The sequence below is a fragment of the Macrotis lagotis genome, chromosome 7 (assembly GCF_037893015.1).
Source record: "Macrotis lagotis isolate mMagLag1 chromosome 7, bilby.v1.9.chrom.fasta, whole genome shotgun sequence".
NCBI classification, from domain to species: Eukaryota; Metazoa; Chordata; class Mammalia; order Peramelemorphia; family Peramelidae; genus Macrotis; species Macrotis lagotis.
The window spans coordinates 110,013,881-110,035,199 of NC_133664.1; the positions used below are offsets into that span (position 1 = coordinate 110,013,881).

The following is a 21,319-nucleotide window of genomic DNA, read 5'->3' on the forward strand; positions in this document are numbered from 1 at the left end:
GAGGTCTCCAGGCAAAAAAAATTTATCTATTCTTTTGACTGTTACCATTGTATTTGTCCAATATCTCTATCTTATGTGAGCCTGTTTAACCCTTATAGGGATCCCATGTACTCAAAAACTTGTTTTGGCCTGGTATTCTACCAGAAATACTAACGAAATTCTACCAAAGCTGTGTTGATTTGAAACAATGAATTTCCCTCAATCTTGCCAAGTGTTGTTTGAATCTTACTAATGAAGGGAAAAGAAGGAACAACAGCAACAACAAAAAGACAGAGGCCCAAGATAATAGCTGGCTAAATAATAAATATAATAAAATATGACATGACATGATATCGTTATGTTATATTACACTATAATATAATAACAGCTGTATATCTATTATATTACTTGTGGACTTTAAATACATTTTTTCATTTGGCAACTAAGTGTTCCAGTAAATAAAGTGCTAGATCTGTAGTGAAGAAGACCTGAGTTCAGATCCTGTATCAGATACTTCCTAGCTGTATAATATTGGACAAATAATTTATGCTTTATCTGTAGAATAGAAATAATAATAATGACGATAATATAGCACTTAATTCCCTGGGTTTTTGTGAGGATAAAATGAGATATTTGTATAGTGCTTTCCCAATTTTAAAACACTGTATAAATAATAGCAATGATTTGAGTCTTATAGCAATCTCAATAATGCAACTATTATCATCTCCATTTTGGGGTTGAAGTTAAATGACTTATTTGTGGTCACACAACTATTTATTTCAGATGTGGGATTCTAACACAGGTCTGCCTGATTTGAAATCCAGTACTCTATCTACCATTCCATACTGCCTTATTTAGGTACTATTGGATTGGATTGGATTGGCTTGGATTGGATTTTTTAGATTGGATACATGCTTCTCTACTTTTTTTTTTTAAGTTTTTGCAAGGCAGTGGGGTTAAGTGACTTGCCCCAGCTAGGTAATTATTATGTATTTAAACTCAGGTCCACTATGCCACCTCTGCCCCATTTCCCTACTTATTAATGGTGATTTGGACTAAATAATCTTTGAGGTGCCTTCCAACTTTAAAATTCTCTGATTTCGTGAATATTGTTATTTGTATCTTCAGTGAAATGTCATTATGTGCAGGTTTTATTGCCTTAGCTTGATTCTTGTAACTGAGTTTACTTTTTTCCCCCTTTTCATTAGATGAGCTGTCTCTGGAGCAGCGAAATCTTTCTTTGTACTCTGTGGAACTCATGTTGAAGAAGAATACAGTGCAGACCTCTACGCACGCAGCCTTAGCAGAAATTGCACCAGAATCCCAGGAAAACAATTTTCTCCATGTGGTGGTATCTTCATCTGCCACTTCTTTCGGCACAACCTTTTTTAACCAAGACAAAATGAGCCGGAAAACAGCAGAACTAAATATCTCAATTGTAGATTATTCCTCAGTGACAAGCAGTGAGGCATTCCTAAATGATGATGGATTGGTTAGTTCACTTCCAGAAACATACTGGACTGCTACATCTTCTCCAATGGTGTATGCCACAGTGAGTCTATTAGAGCCATCAAAAGAACCATTAGAAACTGTGCTAACGCCTTCATTCCCAATTACCCCTTTATACACTCAAGATACAATAACAGCCTGGCAAAGCACAATGCAACCACAGATGACATCGATCACTGATGTGTTCAGCCCCATTAATGTGACCACTGAGATGGATCATTTCTCTTCAGACAGCATAATTCTGACCCCAAGCAGCAATCTTTTGCTTTATTCCACTGACTTTTCTATTTATTTACCAAGTGTTGCAGTGGTAGAGTCTGTGACTTCAGTGAGAGGAAATTTGGAAAGCATGCTGTTCACTCCTCAGTCTTCATTACCACAGCCTCTGAGTGGTAATATTATGGAGCAGCTAACCTTTTTCAGCATTCCCATGAGTGAGACAACACCACTTGTTATGGTAACAAGTACCGAAAAATACCCTGAAATATACCCTGACATGAATCAAAGCCGAGAAGAGACCTTGACTTCCAGGACCTCCCTGGTTACACAGGCAGAACTAGCTTTCATGAGCATCATAGACTCTGCTTTGTTTTCTTCTAGTCTTCCATTTGTATCTTTCCCTACACAACTAGATGATGTTACAACCACTAACCCTTTTCTTCCTAGCAACTTCAGTGAAATTTCAGAATTCCCTGGGAGTTCAATAATACCAGATCATGGTGGCTACCCTGAGGTCATAAGTCCTCTGCCCTCATTCATATCCTCTACACAATGCACTTACTGCAGTTTGGTCCCATCCCAGCAAGTTCTCTCAACAGATCTCATAGACAAAGATAGGGGTTCAGGAGATGATGCTGAGACATTGTCCTTTTCCATATTGCAAGCGAGTAGCAACATGCCATTGAGTAGTGTAATTGATGATTTCTCTGAATTTGAGGAAACATTTCAAGAGTTTGATACCTCTTTCCCTTCAAGACCAATGGTATCACTGTCTTCCAGATTCATGGAAGTTTCTGAAGTGAACTTCAGCATTTCATCTTTAATGGATGTGGTCCCAAGTAGTATTATGTCTACATCAATATATCAGTCCCATGAGAAACCCTCTGTTGGTTTGTTATTTGACTCTGCTTCCTATAGCTTTGTCTCTGTTTCTGAAAATGACATGTTACTGTCTGGTGCAACAACAGCTTCTGATATTACCACTATTCTCCTTGACTCATCTTTCTCCATCATTTCAAATACAGCTGTCTCATCAGTTGCTATTAGCAGTGGAAATATTTTTGAATCTCATGGTTTAGTACCTTCAGATGAGCCATTATTTTTCTCTGACCAGAAGTCTGCCATTTTTTCAGAAGATGAATCTAGAAGTACTTTGGATTTTGCATCCAATATTTTCTCAACTCCTCGTTTGAATTTCACTGGCTTAATACCTTCATCTTCTGATATCATAATCTTGAATTCAGTGATGCTAGATGATTTGTCAACATCTTTTTCTCAGTCCTTGTCAACCATGGTTAAGGGATCTATACCATCTGATTCTCTTAGTTTGCATTCACCTCAGTTTTTGGCCAGCAGCCCTACAAACCTTGACTTTTCACAACTGTGGCAAAGTTCAGATCATTATTTATATACACACCCTGTTCCATCCATAAATTATTCTGAAATAGCACCATCATCAAGTTTCTCATCTCATCCCTTTAGGTTCTCTGAAGTATCATCAATTTTACTGCCAGATTTTGAAGTTTATAATACCTCAGTTTTCACAGAAACTACCTCCTACCTTGAGTTTTCACTCATGTCCCATGAATCTATAGTTCCCACATTATTTGCCTCCAGTTTTGAGTCCACTCCCAGTATTTCAGACATTGAAACCCAGTTCCCATCACAGTTGACTATTCTTCAATTGACACTCTTTTTATCTGACTCTTCAGTGATATTCTCAACACCTAATCCTTTAGATGAGCATTCCAGTATTACGGATGATTACAAATTTGTTTCCTCATCTTCCCAGACCATTCATAGTACTGAATTATTATCTACAATTGATATGTCCTTATCATCATCATCATCTCTATCTTTAGTGTCCTCATCTCTGTCTGAATTTATCCTCTCACATTTATCAACAGAGCCAATATTTGTGGGCTCATCATTTGTACCCACAGAGACACCCAAGCCTTTAAACACTGAATTTAGCAGTGCTAATATGAGTGTTGCTACTGTTGATACTACCTTCAGCCACAAAACAGTGAATCAAAGTCAAAATGAGAGCAGCACACCTCCTGCCGTATCATCTACTCATCCTATGAACCCTATCACTCATCCTGTGGACCTCATCACTCATCCTGTGGATGCCATCACTCATCCTGTGACCACCACTGAAGCTCTGGTTGAAACCCCAGCTTTGATAACTACCAAACAGCCATATGTATGTGATATCACAGTTCCTGATCCCTACTTGATCACAGCTGGTAAGTATCTTTTTGAGGTCATTTTTTGGTTAAAATCATCTTTTTAGATCACATTAAAAGAAAAGGTCATTGCGCCTCTAGCAGGTGAATTCACCTACAGATATTTTAGCAACCTTTGAATCTCCTTAGTTTTGCTCTTCTCATCTTATAAATTCACAATTAAAGGAATAAGGTATGGATCTTAATTTCTTGGGCATTGAAGTAGTTGTGGGAGAAAGTTCTAGGGAACTCTTTGAATCCAAGTTTTCCTGACTCCAGGTTCCATCAGCTATTCCTTGCTAACTTTAGATTCATGTTAAGGACAGAGATATATCTCTTATTTCATTGGCAAGAGCAGGATTTAAACTTGGGTCTTTATGGCTTTGAAGCTTGCCTTCTAGTCTCTCTATCATCATGATTCATGTCTTCATGGTTACTACTATAAATAAATAAAAATTGTTACATATACAACAACAACACATATATATTACACATACATATACAACAACAATACATTTATATTCTCATAAATATATACATGCTTTCTTGAAAGAAGGGGTAGGGGGCAGCTAGGTGAAACTCAGGAGGACCTGAGTTCAAATCCATCCTCAGACACTTAATAATAATAACCTAGCTGTGTGGCCTTGGGCAAAACAATTAAACCCATTGCTTTCCAAAAACCAAAAGGAAAAAGGAAAAAAGAAAGAAGGAGGTAGTACCTTTGATCTCACATTCTCTGGGTATTCTCTTCAATTGCCATTGGAAACCTAAAGGAAGAAAAATGCAGAGATTAGCAATCTCCTTATTCTGCTACTCCTCTAATCTGGATCCTATTTTGGGATTAATTAATTGATTAAATATTAAGATTATTAAGATTTCCTCTTGTTAATTGATAATGCTCTCTGGCTAATATAATTGAAACTTATTTACCAATATAAGTTCAATTAAAAAAATGTTGAAGTGAATAACAGTTAATGAAAGACTATCATCTATATTTGTTTCATCTATTTTGGAGACTCTAGTTTCAAGTACAGTTTATTTTGGTACTTGATTTTAATGGCTGAAACAGATAACTGACAAAGATATGTAGATCCCAATGATATAAGGACGTTTTGGTTGTTCTTGCTAAATTTTTCACTTTTCAGTTCTTTTCTCCTATTATGCAAAGGATTCTTGTAATTCTATTCTCTAGTTAATACACTTAATGTTTGGGGAGGGAGGTTAAAAAGAAGAGCCCGGGGGCAGCTAGGTATCTCAATGTATAAACCGGCCATGGAGTCAGGAGTACCTGGGTTCAAATGTGGTCTCAGACACTTAGTAATTACCTAGCTGTGTGGCCTTGGGCAAGCCACTTAACCCTATTTGCCTTGCAAAAAAAAAAACCAACCTAAAAAAAAAAGCCCAGGCAGGTAGCAAGGAAAGCTTGAATGTAAAGCTAGGACCAAGAGACTTAGGAGACACTGCTTTTACCTGTCTAGGAAGGAGTAGCTGCCTGTCTCATATAACCCACAGTGGGCTATGCAAGAAAAGCAGGGGAAAAGACCAGCAAAGGCAGACTTAGGCTCACACGTATGCTAAACACTCATACTGTTCCTCAGTTCTAATTTTTTTTTTTTCTTGTAGTCCCTGGAGTTCATGACCCGAATTGAAGTTTAGAGACCTGGGTTCATTCCTTATTTCTGACTCTTTATAAACCGAGAACGATAGGCAATTCACTACTTAAGATTCCTTTTTTTTTTTTTTTTTTTAGTTTTTTGGAAGGCAAATGGGGTTAAGTGGCTTGCCCAAGGCCACACAGTTAGGTAATTATTATGTGTCTGAGGCCCATTTGAACTCAGGGACTCCTGACTCCAGGGCTGGTGCTCTATCCACTGAGCCACCTAGCCACCCCCAGATTCCTTTTTTAAAAAAAGTATTTTAATGATGCTTTCTCTTTCCCTTTTTCCTTCTTCCCCTCTCTTTGCCCTGTACTTTCTTTCTTCACTCTTCACTGAACTCTCTCTGTCTCTAGCTCTTTATGTCTCTCTCTCTATTCCTCCTTGTCACCCTTCCTTTCCCACTGCCTAGCAAGTCTCATCTAAACAAATAGAAGTTCTCCCTTATAACAAATAAAACTAATAAAACAAAATAAGTTCACACATTGGCTGTCCCAGAGCTGTTGTGAGGAAAGTACTTTGTACATATTAAAACTATAGAAATGAGTTATTATTACTTTATCATTTTAATTACTCACTACCTCCCCTTAAGTGTAATATATCCCTAGGTTTTCTTCTTCAACCCTTCTGTCTTTCCCATTGCTCAAATTAAAAAACAACACCACCACAAAACCACAGACAACAGCTATTCTTAGATTCTTCATTCACATTCAGATTTAAATGCCAACTATTATCTCAGTTTGGATAGGAAGGGGTCATTTAAAAAAAAAGGAAGTAAAACCTTAAATAAAACTATAAAGTTCCTCAGCTGAGCATTTCAAGGTTAGTTGCTGAGAAGGATGTTTAAATAGTTTGAAGATTTTTTTTAATCATTTGGGACTTAAATTTAGCCAATGCTGTGTTTTATGTGGGTATATGTAATCTTATGCTCCTGTAATCTGTGGGTTCAAAGCCATTAAGACTACATTTCACCAAGTCTTTGCTTTACAGATGGGGAAACTGAGGTGACATGGCTACCAAAAGACCTAACTCAAATCCAAATTCCTTTATACTAAATTACTTTTTTGAGTACTTCAATTCAGTTTTGTTGCCCGAACTCCTTCCTCTTCCAGACAACACTTTGTAGAATCAAGTTGGACACTAGGCTCAGAGGGGGAAAAATATGGGAATTGTGCAGGAAGAGATGAATTTGGACTTGTTCAGGTGGGGAGAAAGTACCCTGTTCTCATTGTGGTTTAGTCAGAGTTATTTCATAATTCAAATTCAGCCCTACTCCACTTACCAAATAAAACATCATCTCTGCAGCTTTTCAATATCAAGAAATAGAATCTTCAGATATTCCTAGCCCTGTGCTAGGTAGTATGATAAGGTCTAGACTCTAAAGAATGGTTTATTGGAAGGCACAGATTTGGAGTAAGATGATAGAGGCTCAAAATCTAGCTCTACTATCTACCACCAATGTTATCTGGGCAAATCACTTAGCTGTTTAAGGTTTTTGCCTCCTTATCTGCAAATTATAGGACTTGGATTGGCTGACTTTTTTGAGAACAAAGAACAAACAACAATAGCAACCTTTGGTCTAACATTTACTGTAGTCTCAAATCTATGATCCTATGAAAATATGATACATAGTCCTTAACCATATGCATTTACAGTCTAGTTGGGGAGACAAGATACCTATTCATTCAGTAAAAAGTAGCTGAAAGCTAATAATAATAGTTGACATTTATATATCTTTAAAGTTTGCAAAGTGCTTTACAAACATGTTCTCATTTCATCCTCACAAAAACCCTGAAAAGCAGGTGCTATAATTATCTCCATTTTATAGATGAGAAAATTCAGATAACAGTTAAATTTGCCCTAGGTTACCCAGTTAAACTTGGCCTAGGTCACACAGCTAAGTTTATGAGGCCAGATTTGAGCTTGCGTTTTCCTGACTCCAGAAACAGTACTCTATTCACTTCACTACCTAAAAAGCTACTGGCTTTATCTTTTTTAAAACAATTTGGAAGATATTTACATATTTACAAGTCTGTGGAGGTGATTATATGGCATGATCATACTCAGCTGCAAGCTCTGTAGCACTTTGAGCACTTGTAAGTAATCATTCATTTAAGAGAAATCTAAATACCCCTTGAGCCAAGACCTGTTAATCAGAGGACTACAGAACCCCAGAGGAAGGAACTTGGAAGACTTAGTAGAGGCCACTTCAGTAAATTAAGGGAGATCTTGATGATCCCAAGAGAGACCTATCCTTTCCTGGAGAATATTATTCTGCTCACTAACTTAATAGTGAAGTGGTCCTAGGCAAAGGAACTTCCTCAGGGTTATAGAGATAGTAAATATCTGAGGCTATATTGGATCTCTGGTCTTCTGGATTTCAGGTTCGGTGCCCTAGCTACTCTTGTACCTAACTGTTCCAAAAGCACACTCATTGAAAGGTTCATTAGGCACTTTCATCCTTGTCTTAAACACACATTAATAAGAGGATCAAGGGAGGGAGGACATATAGAGGAGAGAGGTAAGGGCAGAACTTCAGGGATTGTTCATATTTGGTAAGAGAAACCAGCAGCAGAGACAGAATTGAATAAATACTATCACAGCTGGAATCTACACAGCTCTTAGAGTTTGCAGAACTTTTTATATACAGTATGAATGGTTGACTTTAACCTGGGGACAAAACTGCCTGAGTAACCAACATAAAAGCCATTTTTCAAGAACATGAAAGGAGGATATTGACTAGTTGTTAACATTCCACAAAGAGCAAAACAAAGGAAATGAGCAGTTTTGAGAATTAAACTGATTTACTTTGTGGTAATTATGGCCACAAGTGGAGTTTGAGGTTTTGGACACTCATGAAGAGGTTTCTTTTTTTTTTTCCTTTTTTAATGGACTTCTATAAGATTTTATCACAATCTTCTGCTTCCTTTTTTAAGGAGATGCATTTAAGAACATTTGAAGAAATCATAAGATATTTTGAATTACAGTGCCTTATTATATAATTTTATATATCTTTCCTAATTTAGAGACTTGAAGGAAATCTAGTTAGAAAAGACAGATGTCGTGTTATTATAAAAGTGAATATCTAATATTTCTACTATTGATGGAATAGCTTGATATATTTAGAAATAAATTAATAATTAAAATAAGTAATAAAATAATAATAAACATAAATTAAGACAATGTAATATTTGTTTTGGTAAAAGACAAATAGTTTTTGCTATTTTGTCACAGCTCACTATCTTCATCTCTTTCCTTTTGATTCTTGTCTTTTCCTTTCTTTGCTGTCTCCCTTTGCTTCATTTTCCCTTTTTTGTCTTACACTTGTGTTTAATACATACACTTAACATATATTTCAGTTGTCTACAAGTTATAACCCGAATACCATTTCCAGACATTTAAGGGAGAAAATCTGTGGCTGAATAAGGGAGTAATAATAATAACTCACTTATATGCTTTATAATAATATAAGTATAACATAACATATCATGTGGTATATTATATTACATTTAATGTGGTGTATAAACATAATGATATACATAATAATTACAACTCCTTTATATGTTTCAAGGGTTGCAGCATGCTTTGAGAATTAAAGGGATTTACTTTGTGGTAGTTATGATCACATGTCAGGTTTAAGATTTTGGGCATTCATTAAAAGGGTGTTGTGTTTTTTAATAGACTGCCATAGGATACTGCCACATGTTTTTATGGGAGATTTACATAAGAGCATTTAGAAAAACCATGTCATTTTGTACTGCAGTATCATCTGTACGCTGATGATATTGACTATTGCTGTAAGGTGGGAGGGACAGTATATTTTTTAATTAATATTTTATTTGTTTTCCAATTATATACAATAGTAGTTTCTATCATCATTTTCTCTAAGGTTCTGAATTTTACAATCTTTCCTCCACCTTCCATCCCCATCCCCCCCTCCCCCACAGAAGGTAGTCTGGTAATCTTTACATTGTTTCCATGCTATACATTGATCGAAATTGAATGTGTTGGGAGAGAAATCATATCCTTGAGGAAAAAAATAAAATATTAGAAATAACAAAATTATGTAGTACATAAGACACTTTTTATAAAAAAATTGAAGGTTATTAATAGACTTTGATCTATTAATAGAACAGCACTATTAATAGAACAGATCCTATTCTCTGTCACAGGTGCTCTAAAATTGTCCTTGATTATTTCATTGATGGAATGAGCAAGTCCAATAAGATTGATCATCCCCCACAGTTTTTTTTTTAAATGTCCATTATGCAAATAAAGAAACTGAAGCTCTAAGAGGTTTAACTTATCCATGATCACACAGCTAGTAAGTTTCCTTAGGTAGGATTTGCTCTATATTTGACAAAACATCAACCAAGGGGTGACTAGGTGGTACAGTGGATAAAGCACTAGCCCTGGAGTCAGGAGTACCTGGGTTCAAATCCGGTCTCAGACACTTAATAATTACTTAGCTGTGTGGCCTTGGGCAAGCCAATTAACTCCATTTGCCTTGCAAAAACCTAAAAAAAATCAACCAAATGGTCATTTCCATATACACAGAACAGAAAAAAAATTATAAGTAACTATAAATCTCTGTGTTCAGTTTGCATTTAAAAAAAATGAACCTATTGAATTCAACATGTTAGTTTCAAAGCTTTCCTGCTTTTCTGTGTCTTGCTAGATGCACAAGTGATACAATGGTCTCAATTTTTTTTTGGCATCTTCCCTCTTAGTTTCCTCTCCCTCCCAAATTCCTCAGCTCTCATCAAATAGTTTTAAAAATGCCCTCTCCTGTAATCAAATATAGTTAAGCAAAACTATGCTCAAAAATATGATACATTTTGTCCTTTAAGTCCTCTACTTCTCTGTCATGCCAGATAATCAGTTATAGTGGTTGTTTTTGTATTATTATTTTTTTTAATGTGCAGTTATTGTATAAATTGTTGTTCTTAGTTCAGAGTTGATCCTACATCCCCTGATTCCAGTTTAGCACTCTAACATGCCTGAAATCCTTCCCTGGATTCGTCATGATTTACTTGCAGATGCTGTTATTTGAGGCAGATCTCTTCAATAGAATGTTAACATTCATAAGCTATTAGCAGGAGTAGGAAACTTTATTTTCTAGGATCCACAAAAACAATATGAATTGAGGGTCATATAAATAATAAGTAACTTATTTTAATGGAAACAGGAAGGAAAGGGAGAGCAAATAGAGAATGTTTCTTTGCTCTTTAACTTTGAGAACCATGAACAGAGTCTTCTTTTCCATAAATGATTCTTAAAATACTTTTGTTCTGTATTGTGACAGGTTAAAGCAAAGAGAAAAATGAATGGAATACAAATTAGGAAAGAAAAAAAGAGAAAATAAAAAAGCAGTTCATCAAAGTCCTAAGAGATAAGCATTTAATTCATTTAATAACCCAATTATTTTTTGAGGGAAAAAACTACTCTGAAATTTTTTAAAGGTGTGTTTATTACCAGAATATTTATCTTTCACTAACAATATGATCTTGGGTAAATTATATAAACTCTTGGGATCTTATTTTTTTCCATTATAAAATGAAGGGATTAGCTTATATGAAATTTCAAGACCCAAATACCTTTAAGAATCTATAATTCTAAGTGTTTTGATTACTAACTCAAGTTTGAAAGCATAACTAATCTCAAACTCACTTTTTTCCATCCTTATTTGTAGTGATGAAATGCTGTCAGTCTCCAGTTTGAAAAGAGGGAAATATAGTTTTATTATATAATGAAAAAATATTCTTATGTCATATATAATCTCTAGGGCTCTTGGCATAAAATTTACACCTTGACATTTACTGTGAAGGTCAGATCTAATTCATGAGGCAGAGATTCCTCACCCTAAGTAACAGTTGATCATTGACTCCTATTTGCTAGGTTGTCTGAATAAGTTCTTATGCACCATTATGACATCTGGAATATTTCCCATTGGTGAAAAGACACCTATTAGGTTGTTTTAAATATGTTGAGCTAATCATTTAAATAGTGTAATTGCCTGGTAAAATTGAATTTATTTTGGGAAAATAGACATTAGCTTCTGCTGCTTTCCTGGTTGATGTGTTTTTTTTTTTTTTTTACTGTAAATATCTTAATGGTTTTGGAGATATCGGTAGATGGAAGTCCAAAATCATAGAAGCAGTTAGTCGTATCTAGCGTATTCCTCTGAAACTAAGGTATTTCTTGATTGGTTTAATTTCTAGTGCTGGCCCGAAGAGCTGTGCAAGAATACATCATCACAGCAATCAAGGAAATACTAAAGGTTCACTTCAGCCGGTCAGTAGAACTGGAGGTAAGCAGCATTTCACATAGGCATTTCATATTGGAACATTAGAAAGGAGCCATGTCTGAATGAAAATAAATTGATATACTGCAACTGAAAATGATTATATTTGCTTTAGCCACATTTTTCATTTTCTTCTGTGAACTTTCATACACTTTTGGTACATTTCCTGACCTTATATAAAAAATTTTTTATATATATGATAGTATTTAGAGCAATTATTTCAAGATTAAAAATTATTTTTACCCCAACTTCATAGGGCTCCAGGGTGGGGAGGGCTGTGTGGAGTTGGAGTTTTCCTGAGACAACTCTGATTCTCCCTTGTAGGGGACCAGAGATATGCCAAGAAGAAAGGCGCCTGGTGGCCCTCACCCTAGCTGGGCATTTGAGCACCTTAATTCTGGTCAGTAGAAAAAGCATGACAAGAATGGGTATAAATCACTGGGGCACTAATCCTATTTTCTTGCTCTCCCTCTCCATTTATTTCTCTGGTAGACAGAAGCATGGAACTTGCTTCATTTGAGGGTTCAGGCCAGAAAATGACCTGTCAGCTTTCCTAAATTAGGGTAATTGCTGTTCAAGCTATTATCTCAGCAGTTTAAACAAGATGCTGTATTACCAGGGACACCAGAAAATTAATGTGAGAAAAATGACAACAGTTTTGGAGCACTCAACTGTTCTTGGAGGAGACAGAGACTAAAAGACGGAGAGAGAGAAAGATAATCCAATTATTAAACTAAGAAATTTGCCATCTAAAGGTTAGGGACAAGGCAGGTAATCAGAGAATTCAGAGTTAAGGAGAAATTACTCCAGTTTCCCAGACTGTAGATATCCCTTCCATGGTACTGATACATGGTAATTCAATCCCTGTTTGAATACCTTCAGTGATCCTCCTAGCTAAGACAATCTATTCCATTATTTGTCTTTTCTCTGAAGTTGTTAGACTTAGTTTTGCTCTCTGAACCAACACAGAACCTGCCAACTTATCATTTTGAAGGCATTGATCATATCCTATCTTTCTTAATTTCTTCTTTATTGTATGGTTTGTGCCTGGTAGGATTTGGTTTCTGGCTCTCTCACATTTCTCTCAATTTTCTTTTAGACACAGTTTCAATGTTTCTTTTAAAATGTGGCACCTAAGAAAAATAAAATAAATTGTGGTACCTAGAGGCAGCTAAGTGACACTGTGTTTAGAATATTGTTCCTAGAGTCTGAAGAACTTGAGTTCCAATTTTTCTTTTAGATGTTAGCTGTATGACATTGGGCAAGTCACTTAATACCAAATGCCCCCCCCCCCCATTAAGTTACCTAAAACTGAGCATTCTATAGCCCTCTGGATTGATTAAGAGAAAAACAGGAAGACTATTGCTTCACATGACCTGTGCATGGTTTTTCTGTCAGTACAACCAAGGTTGTAGTTCCATTTTTTTTTTTTTTTTTTACTATTTGCCTCACATTGTTATCTATGAAGCTTGTGGTCAATTAAACTACCAGAGCTTTCTCATACATAATGCCAAGCCAAAGTATCCCATTCCTGTTCATTTTTAAAAATTTTTAATCCTAAATGCTAGGCTACATTTTTTATCTCCTTTCAATTTAATCTTCATGGTTTCATCCCAGCTCTGTAACCTTTCTGTGTCTTTTTTCAGCAGAAGTGTTAAAGAGCACAAGGCCATGTATATTGTAATCCAGTAGAAACTTGCACCAAGTGAAACTGGTGTAACTATTTGAGTAATGTACTGATGTAATAAATTAATACAGTAGAGATAAAGTTGTTTAAAAAAATTTAAGACTCATTTAGCAGTATTTTTATACTGCTTCCATTTTGTCCTCATCTTCAAAGATCTTTTGTAAGCCTTTGATTTTTTGCAAAAATCTGGATCTGCTATAGCTATATAAATCTTTTTATCATCTCTAAGGAACAAGTTTTTTAAGTACAAGCAGGCATAGCATTTATGTGAAGGGCTAGATAAATACAGACTTGGAGAAAAGTGTAGAATTTGAGAAAGGGCGCAAGGAAGAAAGGGTTAAGGGGTAGTGATGGATGCACTGTTTAAGTCCATGGCTTGTGTCAATTAAATGCCACTTATCTAATTGGCACTCTGAATTTACCTTAGGAGTAACTTCTGTTTGCTCCTTTGCTTTATTTTTTCCAACTCAGCTTATTGTGGAAGCTTAGAATCCTGAGGAATTGTACATTTAATTAAGTGGTTTAACATTTTATACAGATTCATACACGCACATTCTTTCATTTGATTGTCCTCTTGTCATGCCTTTTCTACTGGCCATCATCCCAGTACATCACCTGCATTTATTAACTCAAGTGAGCAATATCCTGCAGAATTAATGCTACCTTCTGGAGTGATTTAAATGAACTGCTGGAAGAAAATGATTTCCCCAACCAGCACTTCCCAGTAGCATTCAGCTAGCTAAGATTCTAGCTTAAGCATCATATAAGTAGATAGATAAAGTCCCCTGCTTCCTTCTTTCCTTCTTCATGCCCATGCTTAGGCTACTTTGTACAATTTGGGGGAGGGAAGGTGCTTTTTAGTAACTATTGTAAACCATAGGTTGGCAAATGTGTGAAACCAATGATTGAAATGAAATTGGAAATCATCTAGAGTTCGTTTTACTTCCAGTAGGAGGCAATAAAAAAAAGTCAACTCATATCCTTTTAGGTTTGCCTCCTGATGTTAGCCATTAATTGCCTCATGTTTGATGGGAATTGCTTTCTTTTATATTTTTTTATTCTTCTAGGTTTATAGACTTTTCCCCGACTTCTCTTTCCTGGTTACTTCTGGTCCTTTCATTTACACAGCAATTGCGGTCATCAATGTTCTTATAAATAGCAACCTTGTCCGGGATCAAGCTCCTTTGATTCTCTCTGTGCAGCCTTCCTTCGCTGTACCAGATTCCAAATTCCAAGTTCAAACAAGTGAGTTTTCCAAACAACATTTGTTTTAATTTGTAAAGAGGCTTCTGGATTTTTTTCATGTTGTAAAATAATATGGGTCAGACTCCTTTGGTCAATCAATAAATAAGCATTTCTTAAGTACTTGTATGTATCATATACTGGGCTGGGGATTTAAAAAGACAGTCCTTGCCCTCAAGGAATTTAAAATCCTAATGGGGGAGCTTTTGAAGTAGTTTTGTTTTTATGTGTGGAGAAATGTTTTAGATTAGATATCTCTCATAAGCATAATTTCCACCTATTCTGGTGGGGGAAAGTTATAGCTGAGAGGTCAGATTCTTTGGGTTTCATTCAACAAAGATATGTATATGCAGATACAGACTGTTTTATTAGTCATTCCACTAGACATGGCCTCTGTTCTCATGGAGCTTCTAGGCTAATGGGAGGATGAGACACATTTACAGATACTGAAAAGTAATCTATAATGTAGGATAAGTATAAAACAAAGATTTGATAGATGTGTATCTGTTTAGATTTCTTACCTTTATAATAAGATTATATAGAAGAAATAGGTCAATGATAAATGTAGGTGTAGAGCAGTGGCGGGGAACCTCTGGCCCACTTGTCATATAGATCTGTATTACTAAGGCAACTGCAGGTAGGATTCAAAATTCAATAAATCTAGGTGCTTTTTAGGGGTGGAATTAATTAAATGTTTTACCAAATATAGCCTGAGAATGATATTATAAATAAGCCAAATGGCTCTTGGCAGAAAAAAGGTTCCCCTCCATCTTTCTGTTGTAGAGTGTTTTAATTACTAAGGTGGTAGATAGAATGGCAAATTCTACATTCCATAACTTCTTCCAAACCCTCAGTCTTCATCACCATTGTGATGCATGCCATAGATCTAGGAAATGAGGCATTTTAGAACCTTACCTAAATAGAAGCACTTACACATGACTTCCGACAGAGCAAAAGAGACACTTAAAAACCTGATGCCAAGGGTTCTACATCTGATTAATTCTGAGCTGAGTACTTAATTTAGTTAAAGAATGCCAATGAATCATGGTCTTTATTCAGCTAGTAAAATAGAACAGGTTAGAGATAGGATAATGTAATTTTTTTCAAATTTGTGTGAAACTCATCTGTTATGTTCTTATTTTGACCTCCAAATAGTTTTTAAGTTTTAGCATAATTTTAAATATCAGGTAGTCAGCACAGTGAATAAAATGCCTCACTTAGAAATAGGAAGAATCATCTTCCTGGGTTCAAATCTGGCTTTGGATACTTATTAGCTGTATGACCCTAGGCAAGTCTGCCTCGGTTTCCTAATCTATCAAATGAACTGGAGAAGGAAATGGCAAACCACTCCAGCATCTCTGCCAAGAAAATCCTAATGAGGTCACAAAGAATTGGACATTCTGAACAATAACTCAAAAAAAGGTACTTAGTGAAGACTGAGAGCGAAGTTAGTTCTTGATTGGGGATTTCTGGGGCAGCTTCATTTAAGGGTGTGTCATTTGAATTAGGCTTTTACAGGATGGGCAGCACTGAGAATGGGGAGGGAGAACATTACAGTTGAGTAGAGGTTTGAAGAAAATGCACTGGGAATTTTGGATTTGAAGAATAGTTAAGTTTGGCTGAATTAGTTTGTTGAGGGAAGTAATATGAGGTGAAACAGAAAAAGTAGTGGAAGATGATGTGTCCAAGTCCTATTTTCTTTTTTTGTTTGTTTTTGCAAGGCAATGGGGTTAAATGACTTGCCCAGGTCACACAGCTAGGTTAATTATTGTGTCTGAGGCCAGATTTGAACTCAGGGATTCCTGAGTCCAGGGCCAGTGCTTTATACTGATTGCCTCCAAAGTCCTATTTTTGATGCAAAAAAGAATACTTCAAAGATCTGTTGTCACAAGCCTTTCTTCATCCCCATCTGCTTATAAGTCTTGATGCTTGTAAAGAATGAATGACCTTTCTTCTTCCAGTCCTTCAGTTTGTACCTCAGAGTGTGGACACTGGATTTTGCAATTTCACCCAGCACCTTGAGAAAGGCCTTATGACAGCATTCACTGAAGTAAGAAAACACCAGGGAACATACAACTTCACGGTGCAGGTAAGTCCCTAGCCTCAGGAATAACAATATTCTAGTCCTTGTTTGAAATTCCAAACATATAATGTTCAGCATATAATGAACTCCTTTTTTTAAAAAAAAATTTTTATTTAAGGCAATGGGGTTAAGTGACTTGCCCAAAGTCACACAGCTAGATAATTAAGTATCTGAGGTTGGATATGAATTCGGGTCCTCCTGACTCCAGGGCCAGTGCTCATCCACTGCACCACCTAGCTACCCCCATATAATGAACTCTTAAGAAATCAACTCCCAGAATACCATCTGTATCCAAAGAAAGAATTATGGAGTTAGAACAAAGACCAAACACTATTACCTTTAATTAAAAGAAAAGAGGCCAGTCTAGGAGCAGCTAGTAGCCTCGCATCCAGTTGGGACCTCTCCGCATCCTGACCAACAACCTCAGTTCAAGCTTGGATTCACCCCTAATGGGAACTACTGTCAAGGATTAACTGATTTTGAATGTCCTAAAGGAAGACCAGGTCCCCCATAACAAGATCACTATTGTTGGGGTTGGTACGGTTGGCATGACATGTGCCATCAGTATCTTGATGAAGGACTTGGCTGATGAACTTACCCTAGTTGATGTCATAGAAGATAAGCTAAAGGAAGAGATGATGGATTTCCAACATGGCAGCCTTTTCCTCAAAACACCAAAGATTGTTTCTAACAAAGACTACAGTGTGACTACAAACTCAAAACTGGTTGTTGTCACTGCTGGGGCATGTCAGCTGGAGGGAGAAGGTTGTCTTAACTTGGTCCAGTGAAATGTGAATATTTTTAATTTCATCATTCCCAATATTGTTAAATACAGCCCTAATTGCAAGCTGCTTATTGTTTCCAACCCAGGGGATATTTTGACATATGTGGCCGGGAAGCTGAGTGGCTTTCCTAAAAATCATGTTATTGGAAGTGGTTGCAATCTGGATTCTGCCCATTTTCATTACCTAATGGGGGAGAGACTTGGTATCCAGGTTCTTGGGGAACATGGAGACTCTAGTGTTCCTGTGTGGGGTGGTGTGAATGTTGCTGGTGTATCTCTAAAGAATCTTTATCCTGGGGGCGGCTGGGTGGCACGGTGGATAGAGCACTGGCCCTGGAGTCAGGAGTACCTGAGTTCAAATCTGGCCTCAGATACTTAATAATTACCTAGCTGTGTGGCCTTGGGCAAGTCACTTAACCCCATTGCCTTGCAAAAAAAAAAAGAATCTTTATCCTGCTTTCAGAACTGATAGTGATTCAGAAAATTGGAAGGAAGATCACAAACAGGTGGTTGATAGTGCTTATAAAGTCATCAAGCTGAAGGGCTACACTTCTTGGGCCTTTGGCTTGTCTGTGGCAGAACTGGCAGACAGCATTATGAAAAGTATTAAGAGAGTGCATCCAATTTCCACCATGATTAAGGGTCTATATGGTATTAATGAAGATATCTTCCTTGGTGTCCCTTGTGTCTTGGGGCAGAATGGTATTTCTGATGTGGTAAAGGTAAATCTGACTCTGGAGGAGGAGGCCCCTTTAAAGAAGAGTGCAGAAATTCTTTGGGTAAGCCAGAAGGAGCTGCATTTTAAAACTTTTTTAAGTGTGCTTCCATTTTGCTGTCTTGAGAACATGACAGTGATTAAGGGAGTGTTTATGACGTGCTATGGTCAAATCCTCCCTCTAATTTAGTAATTGAACACCAGAAATGTTAAAACTTATGAACACACTCTAGATTCTTCCTAAAGTTAGAAATGGGGAATACAGTGTGACTATTTGTTAAACCCTGTTATTTGCATAGTGATGCTGGATCAGACTTGTACAGTCATAAAGTAGTTGCTGTCAAGCAGAACCGCAGGTTATATAACTGCCTATTTTGTAGGTGCTAGTTTCCCAAAGGTCCATAACATTCCTGGACACAACACTATACATGCCAATAAAGTAATAATACTTTATTGATGCATTTTATGTTCACCTCCATTAGAGCTCTGAATCACCTTTCCAGAGGACCTGATTCCGTCTACTTATATATATACTATTTCAATAGTTGTAAATTTCCATATTATGTAAAGATCTTTTGTATGTACAATGATGCAACCAATTCAACAAATGTCATACTAACCCAAATACTGAATAAACAACAAAATAACTGAAAAAAACAATGTTATCTTATTATGTAATCTTGCTATCTCTTATTTTTTTTTCCTTAAGGATATGATTTCTCTCTCAACACATTCAGTTTTGATCATTGTATGGCATGGAAACAATGTAAAGACTGTCAAACTGCCTTCTGTGGTGGGGGGGGGAAGCAAGATTGGGGGGAAAAATTATAAAATTCAAAAGGAAAGAAATAAAAAAGAAATCAACTCCCAGTGGGGTCAGGGTTTGATCCTGTCCCTTTGCCAAGAAATTCTGACCCTTTAAGTGATTGACCCTGACTTAGGTTGATTATTCAACCAATATTCTACCATGACCTCCACTCTCAGTGGTATTGCCTTAACTCTGTGTGGCCTTTGCATGTTGAGTGAGGTGCCAGGTCAAGGGAACTGAAGTCTACAGTCCTGGCTCAAGTGAGTAATAGAGTCAGGTTCTTCCTATAGATAATGGGGATTAAGAGTAATTTTTTTCTTTTTTTTTTTTCTTTTGGAAGCTCAGAATCCTGAGGAATCATGAATTTAGTTAATATTGCTAGGAAACATAGGAAACATAATCAATACAAATTTATGTATCTGGGATTTCACATGTTAACTCTTACATTTCTCTTATACTTCTTACTCATTAAAAAAATGACCCATGTATTGAAGGTCAGATTAGTACAAACCCATAGAGGGAACTAGATTTGTACATGGGAGTAAAGAGAGTTCCATTAACTCTTTGTCCTTGACTTTATGATAATAGCTAGTATTTATATAGCATGTTAATGTTTTTCAAGGTGTTTGACGTAGATCATCCAATTTCATTCTCACAATAACGTTTGAGATAAGGTGCTATTATTACCACCATTTTCCAGGTGGAAAATTGAAGCTTAAGTTGTAGGTTAAGTGGGTTAAGAGATAAAGTGACTTGCTCCCTTAGCTTGTAAGTGATTGAAACAGGATTGACTTGTCTTTCTGACTCTGAGGTCAATTTTCTGTACACTCTGGTTTCTTTATATATCATTCTAAAACCAAAGTGGAAATGTTGAGTGTGTAACTCTGTCCCTTTGGTCCTGTTTGGCATATAAATGTCCCCAACCTCAAAAGGGAATAGGAGCTGCAAAGGGGCTCTGGTTCATGTTGCTTTTTGTGGACTGCACTGATATTATCTACTCGCGGCTTTTAGAAATACTTAGCACATTAGCTAGTTGTCACACAGGCATCTAATAATCAAGTGCTTATTTACTAGAAGCATTCATAAGTCTAATGGTGAATAAAACCATGTAGAGAAAATGATCATGGGTTGTTTTAATCATCTCTGATGTTACCCTACAAGTGAACTTAATGTAATCAAGCCACCAAGAGATTCATTCATCCAAGAGCTGCTCTTTGTGATGACAGGACACCTTGAAGTGCATTCAAAAGAAGGCATGTATTTGATTATGGACCACTTTGCAGACTCAATGGGGTGCTGAGACCTGGCAGTAAACCCAAAGATGACAAAGCAGTGTATTAGTTCATTGTCAGGGAAGCCCTGCCCACAACCATCATTTTTTATCTGTGGGATAGGGCTGCCAAACTGTTCTCAGATTCTATTTCTGTAGTGATCGACCAAGTAGATGATGAATCAAGAGTAGCTTTTCTTCTGGAGAAGGATGGCAGGAGGTTTCAGGTCAGAAGAAATTAGTGGTAATTTAGTGGTAATGTCTAACCCCCTCTGTGGTTGATCAGAAGTGAAATTATGGCTGATGCTACTTCTAGGTTTTTGAGTTGTCATTATGGAATTTGGAAAACTACCTGGAGAGGGAAGATCACTAGCAATGTGATCCTAATTTGGATTCATTTCTGTCAGCATTGAAACAATGATTATTACACTATTGGAATATGGGTATAATTTCTAGTGTCCTCAGCAGGTATGAAGTATGAATGATAAAATACAAGCTTCTACTTTTTGTTGATTAAAAACAAAAACCCCACAAACATTTGATTCTGTAGAGCAAAATGTCACTTTAAAAGCAGTCCTACAAAAGCAGTCCCACAAAAAGATGCCTCCCATGCATATATTTGCTAAGAGATGGATCCTGCCTCAGATTTATTAACTGTGTTATTTTTGAATGAGTCATGGCCCTCTGTTTCCTCATCTGTAAAATGAAGGTATTGAACTAAAAAGCCAGTATGTTTAACACATAACCCCCATCTGTCAACAATAATTCTTAAATTCTTAAATTCACAGTAAGTGTTTATTAAATTCTTTTTCATTCATTTCATAGAAGAGCAAGGT

The 21,319-nt window shown here is 36.5% G+C and overlaps 1 protein-coding gene across 2 annotated transcripts in view; it reads left to right on the forward strand.

Annotated features, from left to right (window-relative positions):
- Positions 1-21,319, forward strand: part of KIAA1549 (KIAA1549 ortholog) — a 180,503-nt gene that overhangs the window by 50,325 nt on the left and 108,859 nt on the right. For both annotated transcript variants that reach the window (XM_074193588.1, XM_074193589.1), the window contains exons 2-5: positions 1,188-3,956; positions 11,812-11,900; positions 14,649-14,826; positions 16,785-16,912. In XM_074193588.1, coding sequence (XP_074049689.1) covers positions 1,188-3,956; positions 11,812-11,900; positions 14,649-14,826; positions 16,785-16,912 — 3,164 coding nt within the window. The remainder of the gene's footprint in view (positions 1-1,187; positions 3,957-11,811; positions 11,901-14,648; positions 14,827-16,784; positions 16,913-21,319) is intronic.